This window comes from Triturus cristatus, chromosome 9, assembly GCF_964204655.1.
Source record: "Triturus cristatus chromosome 9, aTriCri1.1, whole genome shotgun sequence".
In the NCBI taxonomy this organism is placed as follows: Eukaryota; Metazoa; Chordata; class Amphibia; order Caudata; family Salamandridae; genus Triturus; species Triturus cristatus.
The window spans coordinates 554606592-554625559 of record NC_140592.1 but is presented as its reverse complement, the minus strand read 5'-3'; the positions used below and the strand labels follow the sequence as shown (position 1 = coordinate 554625559).

General features: G+C 47.8%; 1 protein-coding gene across 1 annotated transcript in view; it reads left to right on the top strand.

Annotated features, from left to right (window-relative positions):
- Window positions 1-18968, top strand: part of GIPR (gastric inhibitory polypeptide receptor) — a 1954711-nt gene that overhangs the window by 643090 nt on the left and 1292653 nt on the right. The window contains exon 5 of the mRNA XM_085627720.1: window positions 16959-17115. Coding sequence (XP_085483846.1) covers window positions 16959-17115 — 157 coding nt within the window. The remainder of the gene's footprint in view (window positions 1-16958; window positions 17116-18968) is intronic.

Genomic DNA, 18968 nt, shown 5'->3' with positions numbered 1-18968 from the left:
GAGTTTAGCCGCACTTCCACAGACTCCATGGTTGATACTTACACCTGTGGGTCACCGGCCAAGGCTGCGGCGGATTTTGGCAATCCTCATTACGAGCAGCAGTCTTGAGAGGCATTTTAATATCCACTAGATAAGGACGGGTGCTCGATTAGACACACCACCCTCCCCGGCCCAGCACCACTGTTTGGTCCCTGACTTCGGGGCATTCGTCTCTGTAAGCAGTCTTTTACAATCCTATGAGTCTCATTCACATTTAACTGAAACCCCCTTTATCTATCCACAAGACACATATCTTCAATGTGTCAAGAGCCCGCTGGAAATTGATGAGGCAGAATCTAATTAGGGATTAGGTGAGTGCTGTGGGAAATTTGACCCACGTTTGCCATTAACGCTACTTTTACAACTTCCTCCTTACTGGTGGGCATCAGAGATGCAGGGTTCAGAGTGGGGCAATAGAAGTGGGTAACATGAGAGGCAGACACCAACAAGATTTCATATTGGGACATATTGTGACAACCGGGCAGTGGAAAGATGTGGCATTTTAGTGGTAAGGATACACCATGGGACACAGCAACAATTAGAGTGGAACTTAAAACCATATTTTCAGAGGCTTCAACAAGGTGGGTAGCAGTGCTTATAGATTTGAGGCAGGAAGGAGGGCCAGCCACAACTGGGTGCAAACCAAATGTGAAATGGGCTACAGGCCTTTTCTGATACCCATAATCGTGTACCAGTAAGCCTAGGACAAAACCAATGCATTCATGAAAATACAGTAAAGAGTTTGGCATAGTCTGGCAACCCCAAAGCAGGTACAGCGGTCAATGCTTGTTTTTGCTGTACAAATGCATATTTGGCTTCACTTCATGGGTTCAGGGGTATCTTTTCTGACATAACATTGCAGGATCTACACCAATGTGGTATACTCCATGATCTATTGATTATAGTACCAAGTCACGCCCAAAAACGTTCATACCTTGGAGACAGTCACTGTGCTGGGCAACTTACAAGTGGCTTCAATCTGTTTGGTTTGCAAGTGGGGCTCTACGGCGGAGATTGCATGACCAAGATATCGTGCTCAGGGAAGACGAAACTGATGTTTGTCATTTGAAATGTTATACCTATTTTAGCTAATTCAGTGAGGAGATGTAGTTGACCTTGCAATGATCTAACGTAAAAGATGCCAACAATTACCCGTCAAGGTACTGCGCCAAGCTAAAGCCCATAGGAAAGACCAAAGTGTCCAAATCTTTAAAACTTTATTAAAGATTGACGGCATTCTGTTCATCTTTGAGGAACTCTCTGCAATGAAAGTTGGGATCTGACAGAATGAGAACACGATGAGGAATTGACTCTCTTCATGTATGGGGATGTAGAAGAAGATAAAACAGAGATTAACCACAGTAAACTACTGGGACTTTGTGGGGATGCAAAATATGATGGTAGCAGGGTTATTGACCACAGAGAAATTAAGAATAACCACATTATTGATGGCTCTGAGATATTGGACAAATCTGTTGACGTTTATCTTTCCAGCCTTCATCATAGGGAGATTACATCTGCTAACAGTCAGCACCAAATTTCCCATTTTTATTAAGTCAGCAAGTTACGGGACAAATTCCTCCCTCCGTACTGGTGTTTAGGAGGTACTGAGGAATCTGATGTAGTTTATTCAGTGAGTTGATCCTAATTTTCACTGGTTCCATAGAAGCAAGGAGCACCACATCATTAGCTCCTGTGGACAACAACATGAAGGGCATCTCAGCAAGTAAATTAGTTAGGTCTTTGGTATGTTGTGCACTATTAGCATGCAAAAGGTTGATATTTCATATTTTCCAAAAGCAATGCCAAAACATCATTCTCGTGTTGCTGTGCTATGTTGTGGTATTTGGTTAAATATGAGCGGGTCAGCAAGATTGGCTACATTCTAATACTGCAACTGATTGCTGTTTTTCTATACCTTATTCAAGGCATAGAGGGACTATGGGCACGGGGATCTCTGTATCCAGCAGCTGAGATAGAACACATTTTCAGTCTAGACAGCTCCAGAGAGTGGAGTCTGCATCTTGTCTCGTTATTAATGCACTTCGGTCAGGTGTTATTTTGTCAGAGGCTCACATTGTAGCACTCACCTGCACATTACCTCCTTGTGCTCCATTCTCCAGTGGTCCAGCAAACGCTGCTCCGTTTCAGGTGCAGCTGCACCTTTTGCCCCATCGGGCAGCATAGGAAAAGCATCCAACACATTCTCCTCCACTGTCCTTGAGCCTGCAGCTCATCCCATAGAGGGGGATAGGGAAGGAAAGCAGGGTAAAGGGCCCTTCAGTCATTTTTTAACTGTATTAATGGAGGTGGAAAAGGAAAGGAATCGTATACTCAAAACCCAAAGTTTCCCTAGTTTCCAGCAGACCTTTGGTTGTATGCCCAGAAGGGGTAGTAAAGAAACTTTGACGGTTTGATCCGAGGGCCTCTTTCTCACACACGTTCATCCTATAAGAGTTTGTGCTTCGTGCTCTGGCACTCGTCTATTTACACTGTTTTGCACTATTTCTAAAGCCCATATGCTAAAGATTTGCACATACACAATCTTTGCTATTGGACTCCTCTCATTCCTACCTATCCAGCCAGTCTAAATTCCTGTTTTGTACATCCCAGATGACATCTCACTGCACTTTAATATGTTACAATTAATATGAAACAATACATGCAACGCAAGAAAGAACAATACAGTAAACACAGTTATACTTCACCTAAATTAATCTCAGAATGCTTACAATGTCCTGCTGAACCACCAGGTCATGCGCTGGGCCGGGCTTTCCAAGTTTCCCTAAAGAAATCTCTCCCTTACTACTGACATCTGGAATCTTCGTGAGGAGTCCATTCTAATGCCTGGCTTGCTTGCTGAGCAAAGACATTTCCCATCATAAAATGCACTAGGTTCTTTAAAAGAAAAATAGACACTCATGTAATGGCATAGAAGTCTTGCATGTGTTTTATGCAACCATCGATAGTAAGCATCAAATTACCCCCAGGTCCCTACGTCCTCGACACTGTCATGGACAAGTGAGATGTAACTATCTCACTGACAGAAAAAAGAACGAAGGAATGCTGGACCTACCCTTCCCCCTCCCACTGGGAGTACATAAGGAGTACCGGTCCCAGCAATCCTCCTGTTCTTTTTTCTGTCATCCTGGCAGTGTGTGGACGTGGCAGGAGCGGGGGCGCTCCTGTCTTGTTGCTGGACTTACGAGGTGGCTGCTGGTTCCTTCCTTCTACCGGCGGCACTTCGTTGGAGGCCTCTCCCTCCCTGCCGGGCTTGGGGGGAGTGGCGCGGGCTTCTATTGGATTCCTCAGCCGTGCGGCGGTGTAATACCGCGTTGGCTCTCTCATGGCCCGATGGCCGCCCCTCCTGGCCTGCCGGGCTTGCTAGGGGGCGCGGTCGGTGTGCTGCTGCTGGATTGGTTGCGGCCTCCTTCCCCTTCCGGGTTTCGTCCTGCCTGACTTCCGGGTTTGGACATCGGGACGGAAGTCAGGCGCCTCGAGTTTCCCGGCTGTGGGAGGCTCGTTAAAACGAGCCGATGGGGTGAGTACCGCATAGCGGTTTTCTGCTGTTGCGTTTTGGCTCTGTTTGGTGTATTGCTCTACCATGGGGAAACGTTCTAGAAAACGTCATCACCGGGAGAGGTCATCATCTTCATTTTCCTCTACTGCTTCCAGGTCTGCCAGGTCCAGGCGCCGTGATGCTGGTGGTGATGCGCATATTAAGCGCTTGATCAGGGAGACTTTGACCGAGATGGGTGAAGTTGGGTCCCGTCGCAAGTGCCCTGCTCCAGTTTCTTCGGACTCTAGTGGCGATGAGTCTGCGTGGTTGGGGAACGGCGAATTGAAGGGCAAGTATGTGGACAAGGACGCATTGCCCAGTATTCTGAAGCATGTCAAGGAGAACATGGGGTTCCCTGACGAGGACGCTGCTAGTACCTTTAGGGGACCTTTGTTGCGACAGTTTCAGTCTGCTGCCACATTCGATGTTCCTGTCCATCCCTTCATCAAAGATGTTTTGAAGCGCATTTTGATTCCGCGATTCATGGCTCAGCTTTATCCTCTGCAGGATATGGCTTCTGCTCTTCCAGATTCTATTCCTATTGACTCCTTTGTGGCTAGTTTGGTGGGGCGCACTTCCCTTGCTGAGGACACCGTGCTGAAAGATCCTGTTGACAAGAAGGCAGATGTTGCGCTCCGAAAGGTGTATTCTGGTTCCCACATGGCCTTGCGAGCTGGCATCTATGGGACTTATGTTTCACAGTCCCTGCTGTCTGACCTGAAGTCGCTCTATCAATCCATGGACAATGCCACGGAGTGTTCAGGTTTGCTTGTGCAGATCGAGCGTCAGGTGGAGCTGCTGTCTGATGTCTCCTTTGACGTTGTACGTGCTTCTGCTCTGTCCGGCGGGGCTTGTGACTGCTCGTCGCAGTCTTGTCCTTAAGGACTGGAAAACTGACTCTGCGCAGAAAGCATGCGCGTTGAGGTTGCCTTTTCAGGGTACTATGTTGTTTGGGGGGGAATTGGAGGCCAAATTGCACAAGCTATTTAAGGAGAAAAAGCATTCTTCTTCTTTTAAGGTCTCTACTTTTGCTCCTGTACCTTCTAAATCCAAATCTTTCTTTCGTCCTGCCTCTCGTAGACAGTTTGTGAGAGGCCAGGGTCGGTTTGCTTCTGGCGGTGGTCGGGATCATAAGGCTAAGTCCCCTCAACCTGCCAAGCCGCGTTCCTGACTCTTTGGCGGTGGTTCCCGGGTTGTTGGTTGGAGGGCGGCTGCGCTTCTTCCTGGCTGCCTGGGTTCAGTCTTGTTCCGACGACTGGGTGTTGGAGATCATTCGCCAGGGTTATACTCTGGAGTTTTCGGTTCCTCCTCCAGACTCCGGTGTTCGGCCGACTCCCTGGTCTTTGGGTCGTGTGAAGCGGTCTCATCTTTCTCAAGGGATTCTGGATCTTCTTCGGAAGGGTGCCATTTAGGAGGTTCCTCCGTCGGAGAGAGGGGTGCGCTTTTATTCCCTGCTCTTTTTGGTTCCCAAAAATACGGGGGGTTTCCGCGTGGTTTTAGATCTGCGGGTTATGAACAAGTGGGTGACCAGGATTCCATTTCGCATGGAGACTTTGCAAAGGGTGATTCCTTTGGTGCTGCCGGGTCACTTCATGTGTACCCTGGATCTTCAGGATGCGTATTACCATGTTCCGATCCATCCTCGGTCCCGCAGGCTTCTGCGGTTTTGTGTTCTGGGGCGTCATTATCAATTCATGGTGTTGCCATTCGGTCTCCGGTCGGCGCCGAGGGTGTTTACGAAGGTGGTGGCGCCTTTGATCGCGTGGCTTCATCTCCAAGGGGTGATGGTATACCCGTACTTGGACGACTGGTTGATCCATGCACCATCTCGGGTCCTGTTGCTGGAGGCCAGGGAGGTGGTGTGCTCGGCGTTGCGGGCCCATGGTTCCCTGCTCAACTTGCCCAAGTGTCAACTGACGCCGTCTCAGGACATGGTTTTCATTGGGGCCCGCTTCCGTTCGGATCTGAACCGAGTGTTCGTCCCCGAGCCTCGGGTTGTGACGTTGGTGTCCCTTGCTCGTCGTTTGAGGGTGGGGGGTGCCTTTCCGGAACGCCTTTGGTTGCGTCTTATGGGTCTGATGGCGGCGACAGTTTTTACGGTGGCCTGGGCGCGTTTTCATCTGCGCCCCCTTTGGGTGTACCTCCTGTCTCTCTGGGATCCCCTGTCCCGCGATTTGGATGTTCTGATTCCTGTGTCTCTGGTGGTCCTCCCGGTTCTTCTATGGTGGTCTGTGAGGGGTCATCTGTCGCTGGGTCTGCCCCTGCAGTCTTCTTCTTCTCTGGTCTTAACGACGGATGCCAGCTCCTTGGGTTGGGGTGTGACCTTGGGGTCTCGCTCCCTTCAGGGTCGTTGGTCCCTCCTGGAGAACCGTCGGTCTTCCAACTGGAGAGAGCTCACGGCGGTGTCCCGGGCTGTGATGGGTTTTCGGGGTCTGTTGATCGATCGGAATGCGGTCCGACAATATGGTGGTGGTGGCTTATCTCAATCATCAAGGGGGGATTTGTTCGGCCTCTTTGAATGTGGTGGTAGTCCCCCTGTTTTGTTGGGCGGAGGGCCATCTGCTGTCTCTGACGGCGGTTCATCTTCGGGGAGTGGACAACTGTGTGGCGGATGTCCTGAGTCGTTGCTTTCCGGATTCTCTGGAGTTGTCTCTCACCCCGGTTGCGTTTCGGCTTGTGTGCGGGAGGTTTGGGCGTCCCTTTCTGGACCTCTTTGCCTCCCGGCACAATGCTCAGCTCCCTCGCTTCTGCTCCCGGTTTCTGCAGGAGGGGTGCTGAGGAGTGGACGCGCTGTCGCTACCTTGGCTGTCGCGTCTCCTCTATGCCTTTCCTCCTCTGGCTCTGGTTCCCCGTTTTCTGGCCCGTCTGTGTAAGGAAGATCGGGAGGTGGTGGCGGTCCTGCCGTTTTGGCCTCGGAGGTCCTGGTTTCCGACGGTTCGTCTTTTGGCGGTGCATGGTCCCTGGTTTCTTCCCCTGTCTCCGTCTCCTCTACGGTCTTCCCCGTCCCTGTCTCTTCTCCGGTTGAGGTTGTCGGTGTGGGGGTTGAGAGGCAGGGTTGGAGACGGCGCGGTTTCCCGGAGCATTTAGCGGTGGCTCTTCAGCGTTCCCGGCGGCCTTCTACCCTCAAGGCTTATGACCGGCATTGAGGTAATTTTGGTCGTTGGTGTTCGGCGTTGGGCATCTCCCCTTTGTTCTGTTCCTTGCAGGTTGTCCTTCAATTTTTGTGGGAGGGATTTGAGAAGGGTTTGGCTGTGTCTACTCTGCGTGCCCAGTGGGCCGCTGTTCGGGCTTTTCGTTCCCCGTGGGGGAATCTTTCGGATATTGAGGACTTGGTCTCTCGTCTTCTCCGCAGTTTTACTATTTCTCGGCCTGTGCCTCGTCCTTCTTTTCCCCTGTGGGATTTGCCTTTGGTTCTTCGGATCTTGATCAATCCTCCTTTTGAGCCTTTGGATGAGGTGGATTTGAAATTTCTCACTCTCAAGGTGGTTTTTCTAGTGGCTGTCACCTCTGCTCGTCGTCTTGGGGAGTTGGGGGCCTTGATGGTGCGTGCTCCTTTTCTGTCCTTCACGGAGGGTGGGGTAGTGCTGCACCTTGATTCTTCTTTTGTGCCGAAGGTTTCTTCGCAATTTCACAGGTGCCAGGAGTTGGTGTTGCCTGCCTTGGGCTCTGTTTTGGATTCTCCTGGTGGTCCCCAGTGGTCCTTGTTGGATGTGTGCCGGGCTTTGCACGTTTATCTTGCCCGCACGGCGGTGTTTTGCAAGTCGGACTCCCTTTTTGTCTCTTCTGGGGTGGCTTCGCTTGGGGGTAGGGCTTCTTCTGTGGCGATCTGACGTTGGCTGAAGCAATTCATTTCCTTGGCCTACTCTCTGTCTGGGTCTCCTCCTCCTTTGGGGGTTCAGGGTCGTTCTACGAGAGGGGTGGCTCCATCTTGGGCGGAGGTTCGGGGTGTTCCTCTCTCTGAAATTTGTAGAGCTGCCACGTGGGCCTCTTCTAATACTTTCATCAGGCATTATCAGCTCCTCAATCTGTTGGGGGATGATGGAGGTTTTGCATTGGGGGTGTTGAGCTCTGTTCGCTCCTGATGTTTTTTTCTTATTTATTTCCAATAAATCTCTGGGTTTGTTTGCTGTCCTGGTGGTTTGTTGTGTTTCTGGTATGAATGCCGGTGTTTGCTCTGGTATTTCTCACTTGTCCATGACGGTGTCGAGGACGTGAGGACCTGGGGGTAATGTCCTATTACTTACCGGTAGTCTTCATTACTCCGGGTCCCGTAGTCCTCGACACCGTCATGACTTCCCTCCCTCCCTCCCTGTCTGCCGGCCTTCATTGGGGCTTGGTATTTCAGGAGGAATGCTGGGACCGGTACTCCTTATGTACTCCCAGTGGGAGGGGGAAGGGTAGGTCCAGCATTCCTTCGTTCTTTTTTCTGTCAGTGAGATAGTTACATCTCACTTGTCCATGACGGTGTCGAGGACTACGGGACCCAGAGTAATGAAGATTACCGGTAAGTAATAGGACATTAACCAAATCAACGGACCAAAACTTTGCTCTCTGTTCCTTTTTAGCATGCAATGCTAAAATCCATACATTTTGGTGCAATCTTTATATACTTTTTTCAATGCAGGTAATGAAAGCAGGAACACCTGACTGGCAGAAATCTACACATAGGGCCAGATGTACGATGTGCGTAATAGCGTCTCCCAAATTGCGAGTCTTTTGCGACTCGCAATTTGTGAGGATCTATTTTGTATGGACAACAGTGTGTTTAACACTGTTTGCGATTCCCAATGGGGTCGCAAATTGCGAGGCTCATGAATATTAATGAGTCTCTCGCAATATGCGAGCCCATTGGGAATGACAGGCCCTCCCTGGGATGGTGGCCTGCTGGGCTCAGCAGACCACCATGTCTGGGATTGCTTCTAAATAAAGCAGCTTTTTTTAAAAAATGCAGCCCGTTTTCCTTAAAGGAAAACAGGATGCATTTAAAAAATAAAAAATAAATGTTTTTGTTTCATTTTTTAAGGGCAGGCAGTGGTCCCTGGGACCACAGCCTACCTTCAAAAAATACTTTTGAAGCCAGTCACAAAGGGAAAAGGGTCCCCTGGGGACCCCTTCCCATTTACAACTTCTTTACTTCCCTCTTTTTAGTATATTTTATTTTAAAAGTTTTATATAGCACTAGCTTGACTCGTAGGTATCAGAGCGCTTTACATACACACTGTAAAAACAGAAGGAAATTGCATTACATATTAGGAAGGCAGTATGGAAGCAAACAGAGATAAAAAGTACAACATGAAAAATAGGTAAACAGTGCAGGGGAGGGAGAGGAAACAAACGAAGGTGGCCAACACAATCCGGTCACCAATTATCCTTGATTGTCAAGAGAGAGAGGAGTCAGCTGGGATAATGAAGTCTAGGTTAGTTGACGTTGGTCAGGAAAGTATTTGTTGAGGAGATGGAATTTCAGGTCCCTTTTGAGACAGGAGAAGGAGGGGTTGCATCTGAGGACTCTAGGGAGAGCGTTCCATATCCTGGGAGCGTTGCCAGAAAACAATCGATACTGGGTGATTTTCTTTTTCAGTTTTGGAGGGAAAAGAAGGAGTGTGTTGGAGCTTCTCAGGGTTCTGGATTGACCTGCTCTTACAAGTTTGTTGTTCAGGTAGTAGGGTGCCGGAGAGTGAAGGGTTTTCTGTGTGATGCAGGTCAGCTTGTAAATATACCTTCCTTCCATGGGAAGCCAGTAGAGGGAGTTGAGAGCTGGAGTGATGTGTTCAATTTTTTTTATCCAGATATGAGTCGAGCGGCCATGTTCAGCATTGCCCTTAGTGGAGCTACGTGAGCTTTTGGAGTCCCTGTTAGGATGGCGTTCCCGTAGTTGATTTTAGAGAGAACTAGGGATTGAACTACTTTCTTGAGGTCATCATGGGGAAGAAAAGGTTTCAATTTCTTGAGGTGTTTTAGTGAGAAAAAGAGTACCTTTTGCAGAGTTTTTGATGTGGGCCTCCATTGATAAGTTCTTGTCAGGGGTGATGCCTAGAGACTTAACTGAGTCTGATAGGACGAGGGGGCAGTTTAGGGCAACCAGATTCTTGAGCAACTCTTGGATTGGTCAGTGGTTGCTTTTTGGAGAGAATAGGATTAGTTCTGTTTTATCTGGGTTGAGCTGTAAGTGATTAGCGTTGAACCAAGTTTGGATCTCTGTTAGAGTGACATTGAGGTGTCGGATGTCGCTAGGAGACTTGATTTTGAAATAGATTTGGGTGTCATCAGCGTAAAGGTGGAAATTCACTCCAGCTTTTTTCAAGATGATTTTGAGGAGCTCCATGAAGAGATTGGAGAGGGACGTGGAGAGGATCGAGCCTTGCGGGACCCCAAGTGTGAATTATTTTGGCTTTGAGAGACAGGAGTTGATTTTAATTTGTTGCGAGCAGTGTTGAAGGTGAACCATTTTAGTACTGTGCCATTAATGCCGGAGCGCTTCGACAAGGTCTCCAGAAGAGCTGGATGATTTACTGTGTTGAATGCCGCAGATAGGTCAATAAGGATGAGTAGGCAGGCATCACCTTCATCTAAAGCCCTGTGAATATCGTCAGAGCTGTTGAGCATAGCTGTTTCAGTGCTACAACCTTTCCTGAATCCTGATTGAAAAGTGTCGAGGAGGTTGAACTAATCAATGTGTTTGTTGAGTTGGAGAAGAACGCAGTTCTCCAATGTTTTTTCAAGGAACGGGAGGTTGGAGATAGGTCTGAGGTTGTTAAGATCATTAGGGTCGGTCCCTGGTTTCTTGAGAATGGGTGTGATTTGTCCTAGTTGAAGGGACTCTGGGACACAGCCTGAGATGAGCGAGGCGTTGATGATTTTTGTCCAGAACGGGGAAATGGTGTGGTGGAGTTCTTTTATAATTGTGGATGGGAGGGGGTCTATAGTGTGGGATGAAGGTTTTAGGTTAGAAATTATACTGAAGACCTAGTTTTCTGACATTAGCTCAAAGTCTGATCAATGCGTATTGTTTTTTAGCTGGAGGCAGACCTGATTGTCCTTGGTAAGAACTCTTTCTGATTGGTCAAGGGTGGATAAAGGGGGGCAGGTTAAGAGGGAAGGAGGGTTTGCGGTTTGGATGAAGGATTGATCAATATTTGAGACTTTATTAGTGAAGAAGGTGGCAATTTCTTCACATCGCTTTTTGGTGGCTTTGATTTTGTGAGAGGGAGTGTAGTTTGTTTGGCTTTTGACAATGTTGAAGAGTTCTCTTGGTCTGTTTTTCGCCAGATCTAGTTGGCTGCGGAAGAAAGACGCCTTTTCACTAAAGATGTTTTTTTTGCATGCCAGCCGAGCAGATCTAAGTTGCGCTAGGTGCAAGGTCGAGGGGTTTAGTCTCCAAGACCTTTCTGTTTTTGTCTGAGTTGACGTCTTTCGTTATTAAGATCCACGTTGAACCAGGGATTAGATTTGGTTTGCCTCATTTGTTTGAGTTTGAGTGGGGCTACTTGGTCTAAAACCTCTGTCATTTATGAGTTAAAGTGTGTAGTGAGGTCATCGGCCGTCCAGGAGGAGGGTTGGAGTTGTAGATGGGCATGAATCCTGGATTCAAGTTCGGGTAAAGGTACTTCTTTGATGTTTCTGGTCCAGTGCTTAGGTTTGTCATCACAAATAGGTTGATGGCTGACAAGTGCATCAATCTTGAACAAAATGAGGTGGTGGTCTGACCAGTCAATGGGAGAAATCGCTCTTAGAGACACCAGTTGATTGTTGGTAATGATCGCATCCAGTGTTGCACCTTTGATGTGAGCTGGTTTATTGCAGAGTTGTTTGAGGTTGTATATTTCAAGTAGGTTGGATAGGTTCTGGACAGTGGAGTCTTCTGGGTCGTTCCAGTGGATATTGAGGTCACCCAGGAACATGTCTTTTGTGTCTGTCATGGAGAAACGTGTTATTAGGTCTGTTAGTTCTTCAGGGAAAAGGGTACGCTCTCCAGGAGGATGGTAGATGGTGTGGAATTTGATGGGTGAGGTGCCCTTGGCAGTGAGTTCGACCCCCAGGTATTCAAACAATAGGTATTCTGCAGGTTTAAGTTTGGTAATCTGTATTCCAGCTTTGTGAATGATGGCTAGTCCCCCCCAGTTTTGAGCGGCCTGTCTTGTCTGATGATGTTGTACCCTGGAGGGGTGAGAATGTCAAGAATGGGGGTGGAGTGGCCATTGAACCAGGATTCTGTGAGGAAAGCAATGTCAATTTCTTCAGCGAGAAGAGCTTCAGCAATGTCTGTGGCGTGTTGTACTGCTGATCTGCAGTTTAGGAGCATGCAAGAGAGAGGGCGGGGAGTCTCGATGGTGGGGGAAGCTAGGTGGATAGAGGAGTATTGAGCAGGACGTTGAGGCGAGTGGACAGTTTTAGAGATTCTGTTAGTGCCAACAATAACAGGGATGGGGAAAGGGACTGACTTCTGGCTCAAAGCGAGGTAAGAGTTGTTGATCTCAGCAGGTTTTGGTACCGAAAAGGGGTGGCGATCCCAGTTGGGTCGAAATGCCTGACTCGCTGACGGACTGGAGGGTCGAGGGGTGCTCTGTGGGGCCATGGGAGAGGTATTGAGGGGGGGGTAGGAGCAAATCTACCCGGGGAGAGGGAGCATGGTGGCTTGATCCTGTTGAGAAGGTCTTGTTGTAAGTATAGGAAATCGGCAGCAAGGGAGTTAATTTTCTGCCCCATTCTGTTCAGTTGCTGTGTTATTGAGCTGAAAAAGTTTAAGGTTTTTGGCACGGGCCGAGAATGACTTGGGTCTATGGAGGGAGAGTGAACAGGGGTTGGGGATTGGATGGAATCAGTGGGATTAGGAGAGGGGAGAGGTTGGACGCGGGGAGCCGGATTAGTAATGCTCCCATTCAAGGAGTTCAGAGGAGGAGTAGAGGGTCTACTGTCCAAGTGAGGAGGGAGAGAAATTCTAGGTAGGAAGTCAGAGTTCGGGGGAATGTCAATGAGATTAGTGGTGGAGGCAGGTTGTGTAAGTGGGTGTGCGACAGCGGAAGGGGAGTGGGCAGTGATAATAGGGGGAAAGTGTCTGCTGGATTGGTGAAGACGTTGGACATGGGGATGTCACGGGGGTTGTCAGTGAGGTGAGCGGTGGAGACAGGTTGTGCCTGTGGATGTGGGACATCGGAAGGGGAGTATGCAGTGGAAGTAGGGGGGAGAGTGACTGCTGGATTGGAGATGACTTTGGACAAGGGGTAAGTAAGGGTCGGGGGAAAAGGGTCTGTGTTGAAGGAAGGGATAGTTTGTGAGGGAGGGTTCAGATTATCAGGGGTCGAGAGGGGAGTGCCTGTGGGGAATTCAGTCATGGGAGGGCTGAGGTTAGAGTCCGAGCTGTCAAGATCGAGATCAGCCTTGTGGTGTTTGTTAATTGTGAGTTTGTTGTTCCTGGTGTGATCAGTTGATGTAATAATGGTGGGTGGTTGGTGGCGGAGAGTAATGATAGGGGTAGTGTGATTGTAGTGAGTGAGGGTGGATGTCCATGAGTTGAAGAGAGGTTCTTCAGGGCAGGGAGATTAGATCAGTTCCACGTTATGAGTGAGGGTGGTGGGGGATAGGGGAGATAGGGTTTGATGGCTCAGTTGAGTTAACGAGGAGAGAAGTGTTGGGAAGTGGCGGTCAAAAGTGGTGAGGTGCGGGTCGGTGGCCTGTATGAGAATAGTTCCAGTTCTGTAGATGGAAATGGTGAGTTCCCCTTCGAAGATCGGGGAGATGGTAGTGGAGATTTTTTCACCATAGGGAATGATTACTGACTTGGTGACTTGAAGGTGAAGAGAGAAGGTGTTTTTCCATTTAGTCGGGCGATTAGTGTAAAAAATGAAGTTAGTTTTCGTGTTGCCGTTGGTCACTTTGTGGTAGTTATCTACAATGAGTGTTTCCAGGTGCTGTTTTAGAGTACTGTGCTTGAAGTTCTTTTTTGCATTACTGGTCATTTTGTCTGGGTAGTTAATGGACCAGGAGTTGGGTACATAACGCACGAGATTCGAGTTCCAGGTGGGGTTAGGCGGGCGCATGGTTGAATGGTAGAAACGCCAAGTCGCAATCCGGAATCAAGCAGTAGGCTGTGGTGGTAGTTATCATACAATTATATGAAGTATATATAATAAACTCTAAAGTGCCATATTAACTGCAGTATAAAACATTTATAGCAGTGTATACCCTAAACTCAAAAGAGATCAGGGCCCCACCAACCATGCTTTTACAGTAAGCATCATTTGGCCCAATCCAGGAGGACATTCCAAATGCAGGGGGTGTTTTAGCACTTTTCAATGCCTGCCATATTGGGAGGAGACAATGTCCACAAGGCAACTCCAGTAAAATTCCCATAGGCAGGGAGTGTAGGCAGTCAGCACTTATCAGATTCTATGGTCTGAGCAGGTGTGAGAGAATGAACACAAAACCAATCCAAGATGGCCACCAAGGAAGAGAATGGAGCAGCCCATTTCTATTTCTAAGCCCAGCTGAGCATAGGGATCGGGTAGGGGGCTTCAAGCCCAGGGGACACAAAATGGATGCCAGGGAGCAGTTCTGGGAAATGAGCAAACAAAATGGGTGCCCTCGATGCAGGCCTCAGAGATCAGGCATAAAGACCAACTAAAGAGTCCCCAGATCAAAGTCAAATAGTCTGGCCAATGCGATCATCACTACCCCAGGGATCTGCTCACAGTCCAAAGCTCAATTTGAGCCGCCATTGCTTGCCGGGAAGGTTAAGGTGAAAACACTTACCCAGTCCGGGGCGTCACTCCTCTGCACCCGGACAAAAGGCAACTAGTAAGGAGTAAGGCAAGTCAAAGTCAAGGCATCAGTTGCAGGCAATTTAGAGCAGAAATAGTCTGCCAGGCATTCTTCTCTCTGTGAAGGGTAGCTGCCACAATGTATCAGGTCAGTGCGACAAGCCCTCAGATCACAGAAGCGCGCAAACTCTCCAGGCAGATTGAATGAAGAGTGAAGCGGAAGCATGCGGGAGCATCCGGGACTCTGGGAGAAAAGTCAGGGAGAGCGCATCAGTCAGCCGCCTTCACCGGCAGTATGGGCCCCACCGGACCTCATCATGCATTACCGCCCTCTTGAAGAGGGCGGTAATTTGCGAGTGATTGTGACCACAATTGCAGTCCCAAAACATTCATACATGGCTCTGCGGTCGCTATTAGGAAGGGAATGCCCCTTCCTAATAGCGAGTCACAATACACTATTACACAGTACACACAATACACGCAGTACAAACCCGTTTGCGCATACAATTTTACGTCGTACATCTGGCCCATAGACTCATATGAACATGTTACAGTCTCTTCTCATGGGAAGAATGTGAGAAGACCTTGAGAATCTGATACAATTTCTTGAGTAAAAGAATTTACACATTTTACAATCCTCACTTCGTTGAGCCAGCTTCAATGAGGCTACACTTACCAAGACTGTTGAGCTAGTATGTGCAATATATATCAAAGGAAGGCAAAATGACAGTATCTTTGAAATATGTGAGGGTGCAATAATGTTAATGCTTACAAAAACTTTAATCAGTTGTACAATCAAAAACGTAAATGATTAATATAAACAGTGTAATGGCAATTAGTAAAACATAAGTGAATTTATGTTCTTGAAGCAACTTTGATAGCATGGCATCAATGCATGTTACCATATTTGGTGCAAAGCTACAACTCATTCTTAAATTCTGGAGGAGTCAACATGTCTGTTGATCTTGACTAAGGATCTTATTTATGGGATTTTGGTGCAGAGCAGCACTGCAAGGCACCTTGCTGCACTATCTTACAGCAAAGTGAAAGGACAGGAATGCACCATATTTATGCAATGCGGTGCATTCCTGTCCTTTCTCCCTGCGCTGGTGCTGTTTCAGCAGCCTAGCACCAACATAGGCACCCTTGCACCATGGTTTAAGGGTGCCTCCATTGCATGCAGGATTGCTTTTGTGCAATAAGGGGCACCTTCCTGCACAGAAACAATCATAAGAGGCATATTCATCATTCTATGTGTGCTGCAGATGCAAAGAGGAAAAACATTGAGAAATAAACATATTGCTCCTCGTTACGCCTCACCTCGGGAGGCGTAAGGATTTGGAGCTTCCCTAGGTTTACATGATTTTGTAAATCTGGGTAGTGTCAAAATCCATAGGTGTTGCGTGGAAACACCCACCGCAACACCTATGGAACACCTCCTGAGTAAGGTGACACAGTGATTTGCACTGTGTCGCCTTAATCAAGATTTATGAGGTCACTCAAAGCCATGAAAGGGTGGCTTTGCATGGTTTCATAAATCTGATGCAGGGCCCTTTGTCACGCATGTACCGCTTAACGTGGTGCGAAAGTGACCCAGGGCTCCCATAAGCAACCCTGACTCTCTCTATCACTGTGTATTTTACACACACGCAGCAATTCCAAGATAGATTCTCTTCTCTTATCCTCCTATCCAACTTACTACAGAATAGAGTGTAATGGTGGGGTGACAATGCTACGATCTCCAGTGGTCACAGGGCAGTATCACCCTTGTTGTCACGCTTTATGAGGCTGTCACTTGGGGGAGAAAATAACATGCCTTGCAGCTGAGTAAGGGACTTACATCTGCTGGTGACCATTAAGTTCAGTCTAGCAATGGTAAAGTCCATTAGTATGTGTGCCATGATGACTTGAGGCAAGGACAAAAATGACTAAAGCAGGCCTGACAGTAGGACTCAATGGCATGGCAGAAGTGAGTGACTCTCTGCAAGTGCAAAGATTCAAGCATGCCAACAGACATGGGCAGCACTAGCAGGCCACACCCACACCTGACTTAACAAGCTTATTCCTAAAAGGTAAGCGAGACCCCTACTTGGCACATAAATATATGCACCTCCAACATCTCTCAAAAACACAATATTGCTCTTAATTTAATTCTGAGTATTGCTAACCCGCTTGTGTATCCACCTATCCTCTTCTCCTATGTATGGTGGGGAAACCAACAGTCATGCAAACACACATACCAGGCTCCGCTGGAGATATCCTGACATATTGCTGTAGTTCTAGAGCCATCAAGGAGGAACCCTTCTTACACTCGTCCAGTGGCAGACCCATACCAAGTCTTGGGTGTCTCACTCACACACTGCTATGATAAAGGAGCGCTATCTCTTCCCCTTGTAAGACCATTCTCAATGGAAGCATGCTCCTACACAGACATGTGCTTTGCACTTTCTCCTTCCATCACACTTGATTAGCGTTTCTTGAGCATTTACTCTAAAGGTGTATATTGTCAATTTGCTTGAGCCCTAGGGTGCTCAGTTGGATGTAAACCTTCCTAGCCTTTATCGAATGACAGATGTCCCCTTTTCTCTCACTTGTATATGCAGGAAGCTGAGGTGTACTCGGAACTACATCCACATGAACCTGTTTCTCTCCTTCATGATGAGAGCCATCTCTATCTTGACTAGGGACATCCTGTTGAAGGATCACAGCAGCAAGGACGTTGATGACAATATGGACATGTCCATCTTTATCAGTGATCAGGTGAGGACAACAGAAGCGCTTAAACTCACTTGCTGAAGGAATGTTAACTGCACATGTGACTCATCAAAATGCACAAATTAGGCTAAAAAACTATAGGACTGTAGGTTGCTGGGTGTATTGTCTGATGGGAATTGGTAGGAATTGAGGTGGAACCATGAGAGAGTCGTAGGGAATGGTGAAGGAGCATTGGTTTTGGGTGAGCCATAGGAACTAGTCAGCATCATTGGATGTGGAATCTGTACGGATTGCTGATGAAGCACTGGCCATTGGACATTTGTAACTAGTGATTTTTTAGCGCTGGTGGTGGAAAGTTGTTAAAACTCTTTATGAGCACCGGATATGTGGAGCTCTAAGTTACCGTCCCAAGCATGATTTATCTCTGTTTAAGGTATTTTTTGATAAACTGGAGAGAAATCTGGTGAGACAATTACACTAAAAATAAAAGACATGTAAGGCCTCATTTATGGGGTTTTGGCATTGGGCAGCGCAGCAAGTCATTTTGCTGCTCTCCCTACACCAAAGCACTATGGAGCATTCCTGTCCTTTCCCCCTGCACTGGCGCCGTTTCGGCAGCCTAGCTCCAACACAGGCACCCTTACACCATGGTGCAAGGGTACCTGTATTGTCTGCAGGATTTTTTTGAGCAGGAAGGGGCCCCTTCCTGCACAGAAACAATTCTAAGAGGTGGTTTCCTCTTTCTATGTGTGCTGCAGAATTCAGCACACATAAAACGGGGTAAAACGAGGATAAATAAAGATATTTCTCCTTGTTACGCCTCATCTTGGGAGGAGTAAGGCTTTGGTACTTCCCTAGGTTTACATGCTCTCATAGAATCTGGGGAATTGTCAAAATCAATGAGTTTCTTGTGGGAAAACCCATCGCAATGCCCATGGAACACCTCCCGAGAGCAGAGTATGGCAGCACAGTGGTTTGAGCTGCCTTGCTTTACTCCATATCTATGAGGCCATTCAAAGCCAAGCATAGTGGCGGTGCAAGAGGCTAATAAATATGCCCCGTATTGTTTAAACGAGCTCTAGAGAACTGTTTTATGAAACTTGGTACTTGGAGAAGCTCCATTATATTAACAAATTAAAATCTTGGCACTATGCTCCAAGAGACATATTCCAAATTATATCAGGCATGTGCAGAATAAAAGAGGCACACAGGTTACGCTATGCGTGCGCCTTTATATAGCAGGGTACTGGTGGCTGATCACTCTAGAGAAGTCTCAAAAGAATATGTGTTGGTTGCTTCACAGTGCTTCGGGGGATTGCCCTCTGTCACTGCTAGGGCCTTTAAGGTACACAGGCCCTCATTTAAAAGGGTTCGAAGTAGGGCAGCGCAGCAAGTCACCTTGCTGTGCTGCCCTACGCCAAAGTGAATGGGCAGGAATGCAAAGCATTTATGCAATATGGTACATTCCTGTCCTTTCCCCCTGCCCATGTGCAGTTTCGGCAGCCTAGCACAAACGCAGGGACACCTAAAACCATAGAGCAAGGGTGCCTGTGTTGGTGGCAGGATTGTTTTAGTGCAACAAAAGGCTCCTTTCTGCACAGAAACAATCCTAAAAGGCTTGTTCCTCTTTTTATGTGTGCTGCAGAATGCAGCACACATAAAAGAGGGAAAAGTGTGGAGAAATAAATATATTACTCCTCGTTACGACTCACCTTGGGAGGCGTAGGGTTTTGGTACTCACCTAGGATTACATGCTCTTGTAAATGTGGGGAAGTGTCAAAATCTATGGGTGTTGCATGGGAAAACCCACAGCAACGCCCACGGAACACCCACCCCAGCGCAGAATAAGGCAACGCAGTGATTTCCACCGCCTTGCCTTGCTCCAAATCTATGAGGCC